The 5,389-nt window shown below is 28.3% G+C and overlaps 1 protein-coding gene across 5 annotated transcripts in view; it reads left to right on the top strand.

Annotated features, from left to right (window-relative positions):
* SERCA (ATPase sarcoplasmic/endoplasmic reticulum Ca2+ transporting SERCA) overlaps nt 1–5,389 on the top strand; it is a 94,193-nt gene that overhangs the window by 49,966 nt on the left and 38,838 nt on the right. For all 5 annotated transcript variants that reach the window (XM_014427751.3, XM_014427750.2, XM_014427747.2 and 2 more), the window contains exon 3: nt 162–179. In XM_014427751.3, the coding sequence (XP_014283237.1) occupies nt 162–179 (18 nt within the window). The remainder of the gene's footprint in view (nt 1–161; nt 180–5,389) is intronic.

The following is a 5,389-nucleotide window of genomic DNA, read 5'->3' as shown; positions in this document are numbered from 1 at the left end:
TAAAAAAAAAAAAAACCTGCCTTAATTATTTCCTTTCAACATGTAAATGTATCAAATTGTTATATATTTTATTTTTTATGCTGCTACTAATTATATTGTTAATTTTTATTAATACAAGTTTCATTTCATTGGTGATTATAATTATTTTCTCTTTGTTTCAGAACTTCCAACAGAGGAAGGTGAGTACATGGCTTAAGTTGATATTTGTCAGGTAAATATTTTTTAACTTAAAATTATGTTCAGAAAGAAGCATAAGTAAGATTTCTCATTTATCTATATTTAAATAAAAATGGAATTTTTAAAATAATGTTCCAATCTTTTTTTTCCATTAGATCGATAAACTTAAAGCCAACGTCATTTACGTAGGAGCTGGATTATTCACCTATTAAATTTATTGAAAAATTTAAATTTATTCTGAAAGTATCAACAACATATCTACTTTTTGTTCATGCAATTTTATATGCTATTACTTCAGAATTTCTTTGTTTTTTAAATTGTAAATTTAATAATTAAAAAAATATAAAATCATTGATATTATCTTTTATGTTCCTGATCTCATTACAAAAACATTTAAATCCATAACGAGCATTAATTTTAGTTTACAATCATCATCAGTCAAAACAGAGCGACGTGATAAGCTATTTAAGTATTTTTATTTTTTTTAAAAAAAGAGATTTTCCTGGAACATGTTTAAATGCCCATGGTCTCCTTTTTGCCATGTTGCGTCAGTTGATTTATCTCCATCGCGGGCTAATAATACGCTGCAGTCGCTCGGTTTTGGAGTCATTTTTTATTTCTATTTTTTACTTCAAAGATTCGATTCTAGTAACAAAAGAAAAAAAAGCAGGAGGAAAAAGAAAAATATGATAAAAAGTGCCCAGGTCGTACGTTAATCAGGCGTTTTCGGCAGTTCTTTATATAGTCTTGAGCCAGCAGGTCTTTCTTCTTGATTATCAATATTAGCTTTTTTATTTTATTTTTTTTAGTCTTTTTAAATAAAAATTAGTATCCAAATATGTTCAGCCTGATTAATTAGATTAGATAATACTAAAATGAAATTACTTAGTCTCTTTTAGTGGGTTTTACTTGTTTCATGAAATAATATGTTTATTCTGCAATTACTTGAAAAAAAAGTTATGCCTATATTTTTTTAATAACGCTATCAAAAAGATCCGTAGAGAAAAAAAAAATTACTTAATTGTATTCAAACTTAAAAATATTTAATTATTTAATGTTTTTTAGGTATATAAATATTAGTATTCAAACTTAAAAATATTTAATTATTTCATGTTTTTTTAGGTATATAAATATTAGTATTCAAAATTAAAAATATTTAATTTTTTGTAGGTATATATTCTTTAATAAATAAAACTCAACACATGTGGTAATATTTTTATATTACTATATAAAAATGTTGTCTACAAATTGAGATAATTACTTTCTGAGAAAGGTGTCCTTATTTACCAAAGTTATAAGCTTTCAGAAAAACGCAAAAACCTCTTAAATTTTGAGGAAAATGCTTGTTTTTTCATAACCAAAGTACTCATATTAATTAAATGGTTATGTGGATGAAGGGGTTATGTTACAAATAGTAAATTTTAAGAAAATAGGGTTCAATTTTTTTTTTCTAGGGTTGCTCCTTGTTCATCTTGGAATATCAGTTATCAATTGGATTTTGAGGTTAGAGTACCTCATACTTGCTAGATAGGCCATCATGGCTAGATACCCTTCATCCGAACTAAAGATTCAAAAACAGAATAACAAACATTTTATTCGTATATATATATTATTTTTTTCACCTTACGTCTTCCTAAGTACAAAAACTTAAGTTTAGGATTGATATTCCGCAGTTGAGTTGAGACTAGTCTGTAGTAGCAAGTTGGGACCAGTATTTGATTTAATCCTGTGACGTTAACATTGCTAATTCTAGCGATCGAGTCATACAGCTTTTGCAATTCCTTTATTTCCTGATAAGACAGAAATGCAATATTAAAAAATCTTTATGGTCATTTCATGATTGGTTAGATAAATTACAATTCAACGCTACCGTTTCAAGCAAATTATATCATTTATCCAGTTTTATAATTTTAACTGGTATGTAAGAAGTTATCTTGGAATTAATCTTAATACCTTTAAAGGATTAATTGCTATACGCTATTTTATATTTCTGTGTTATGCAGTTTGTTCAAGAATCAATTGACTCCCACTTTTGTTTTTTGCCTTTTTTTGAGGGGGTAATGAAGTCTAATTTATAATCTATGGAATGGAAAGAGATTTCACTGGAAGATTCGCCTAGAAAAACAAAATTTGGAACGATTTTATATTGGTGATTTTCTGTTAGGATGCGTACTAACGTGTGAAAAACAGAACAATTGGTGTGGAAAATCGAACGAACGTTCAGAGTAAATTCATTTGGAAATTTAAGTTCATTTAATGATAACGGTTTAAAAATTGCATTTATGTTGACGGATTCTTTATTAAATTATCTAACGATTGTTCGATTTTCCTCACCGTTTGCCCATAATTCGTCAAAAAACGTTGAAATTTGTTTGCGCGGTCTAACCTATGGGATGAAACGCCACGAAATCCGTTGAAATATCTTTCCATTTGATATTTTAGAATTATATCCGCTCAAAAAAATCTTTCAGTTCAGTTACTAAGTCGGTTACACTACGAAAAGAAACTTCATATGACCTACTATATTTCGATTCGAAGATCTCTGAACTACCGTAATACGATTGTCTGTCTAGTCTTGAACGCTCAACGTAGAAGAATATATAACTTTGTTTTAGGTTTGCTGTATTCCGATGACACCCGACAGTCCTATGACGTATTTTTTTTTTTTTTTTACTTGTTTAGGAGTATCCATTAATCTTATTAAATTTTGTCCCTTATTTTCTTCTTGTGCTTACACAATAATTTTCTTACTTAAATGGTATCAATATTTTGTAAATTTTATTTTGCTAATTAAAAGTCTAATAAATTACAATTTTTTTCTTTTCATTAAAAATTAAATTAATCTGTGTTAATTTTGTTAAGAATTCTTCTTTGATCAGGTAACATTATATATATATTTAAAAATGCCCTATTCCTTATTATAAAATGGAATTAAATAAGAAAATTATCTACGACATGTCTAAAACATATAGATATTATTATTTTCTGAAACAATTATTGCTCTATTGTTATTAAAATAATAAGATATTATGACTTATGAGTCAGGAGATGAAAATGGTATTTTTCGAACAGACTTGCTAACGTAGCTGCTGTTTTTCCTCCCTCAATTTTCACCTTCTTACTAATCCATTAGTTAGGTCGAATCCAGTTTAGTTTACGTTTCCTTGTTTGTTATTTATTTATCTTTATTCAATTTATGAGCATTTATGTTTTAAGAAATTATTTAGTACTCATTGTTTGAAATTTAAAACCTATTCGTTTATAGTTTCCTGGTAGCTTTTGAACAAAGAACTATTTGATAAATTTTTATGAATTTCAAGACTTAATTTTGTATGTAACCACTAGAAATGGTTTAAATTTTGCAGTTAATATATTTTGGGCCCCAAAGTATGGATTACTTTCATCAGTACATTCGTTAACATAATGAAGTTTTTTATGTTTGATTTTTTCCTAGAATCACGAATGCTGTTAATTTTGAAATGTAGCTTGAATTTATATTGTCTTTAATAAAAGTTTTTATAATTATGATTTTTTTTTTTTATAATGTTAAAAGACAAAAGAGAAATTAGTATTCCTTTTTCATTTGATTCCTATTTAAACTCTGTTAAATTTCTCATTTGAGAGATCGTCAATTTATATATTTTAACATGTCTAAGTTTTATTTTTCATATAGAATCATTATCCCTTTTCATCACTACAAACAATAACTAACTTTTAGAATGAATTTTTCTGAGCTTTTCTAACAAATAAAGTTCGCTTATATTAAAGATTACACTTAAACTTATATTTAAGTTTAGACTGTGTATTGTAATGTACAGTTTAAATAGCAGTAAATAAATATTAAAAAAGTCTAGACCTAATTTCATATTCAAGTTCCAAGTGAAATATAAATTAAAAAAAGACACACCCACAATCAGCATTATACCCGTAATTGAAATATTTATCATAGCTCCCCTTATTTATCTATGGTTGTTATTAATCATTTGATATCTCATTCCTTCTTTTTTTAACAATGAAAATAATAAATGTTTTTATTACCAACGTTTCAGACTCAAACCAACTCCATTTAAATATCTCCTTTGATATAACTTGTAGTATTATTGTTAATTTTTTTTTTTAATATTTATTTATTGCTATTTACAACCAACTGTACATTATAATACATTTAGTAAATCTGATCTAAGATTGTTAAATTTAACCATAATAGCAGATGAATTTGCTTTCATTTCGTTGTAGGTTAGTAGTTCCAACCGGTGGTTCGCGGATGTGCTGTTAGATTCTTGAAAGTGGTCCGTGGGAACATATTTTGAACTTGACGTTATTCATTTTCCGAGTTGAGTGGTGTGCAAGGTTTTCTTGTTGAGTCCTCACGCGATTTATTATTCATATTTTGATTTCCAGCTCCCGACCACTTTTTATCACTTTGTCCATCCACACAAGGCCTTACTACTTTGCGAATCAAATTGTCAATCGGTTTCGTGACCCACTCGTTCCCTTTGTGACGACTCACAAACGGCACATGAGGCGATCATAAAGTGACTAGTTTGAAATCTCTCAGATTCCAGTCACGTTCAATCCAGCTTGCTAGTAGAAAGGCGACAAGTGTCGTCAAGGTAAGCTACTTTTCTGAGTTTTATTTTCATTTAATTTCATATTTTAGAGGATATTTTTTTATTTTATGCAAAATTAAGTTTGTTTCAAGATTCATTTGTCTAACACGAGTAGTGTATTTCCGGGGCCGATTTCGATAAAAATTTATTTTTTAATGATTCTATATTGAAAGAGAGACGCGGGGTGGCACAGTGTGTAAGGCAATATGCTACGAACTTCAAGGACCCGGGTTGGAATCCAGCTGAAGCAGATTATTATTTATTCTGTTACTGTAGCCGTGAGTCAAATACTGTGGATTTCAGTAGCCCTCCGCGGTCCACCCAGCCTCGTAAATTGGGTGAAGATCTGGCAGTTGTGTGTGATCATGAACAAATCACCTCCTTTTTCAACCATTGTTCAAGAAACAGTACTTCCTTACAAAGTACTGAACCCTAACCTCATTCATGGGTTGTAGTGGAATAGATATTTCATTTTCTTTTTCCTATATTGAAAGAATATATTAGTTTATCATTATGTTATTTTATTTATTTATTTTTTATACAGATAGTTTGATTAAGTTCATCTTGTTTATTCTTTTGTTTGTATATATTTTCAGAGAGTT

The sequence above is a fragment of the Halyomorpha halys genome, unplaced genomic scaffold (assembly GCF_000696795.3).
Source record: "Halyomorpha halys isolate HHAL.00 unplaced genomic scaffold, Hhal_1.1 Scaffold669.1, whole genome shotgun sequence".
Lineage (NCBI taxonomy): Eukaryota > Metazoa > Arthropoda > Insecta > Hemiptera > Pentatomidae > Halyomorpha > Halyomorpha halys.
Note: the sequence above shows the minus strand (reverse complement) of the source record. Positions and strands in the feature narration are given on the sequence as shown.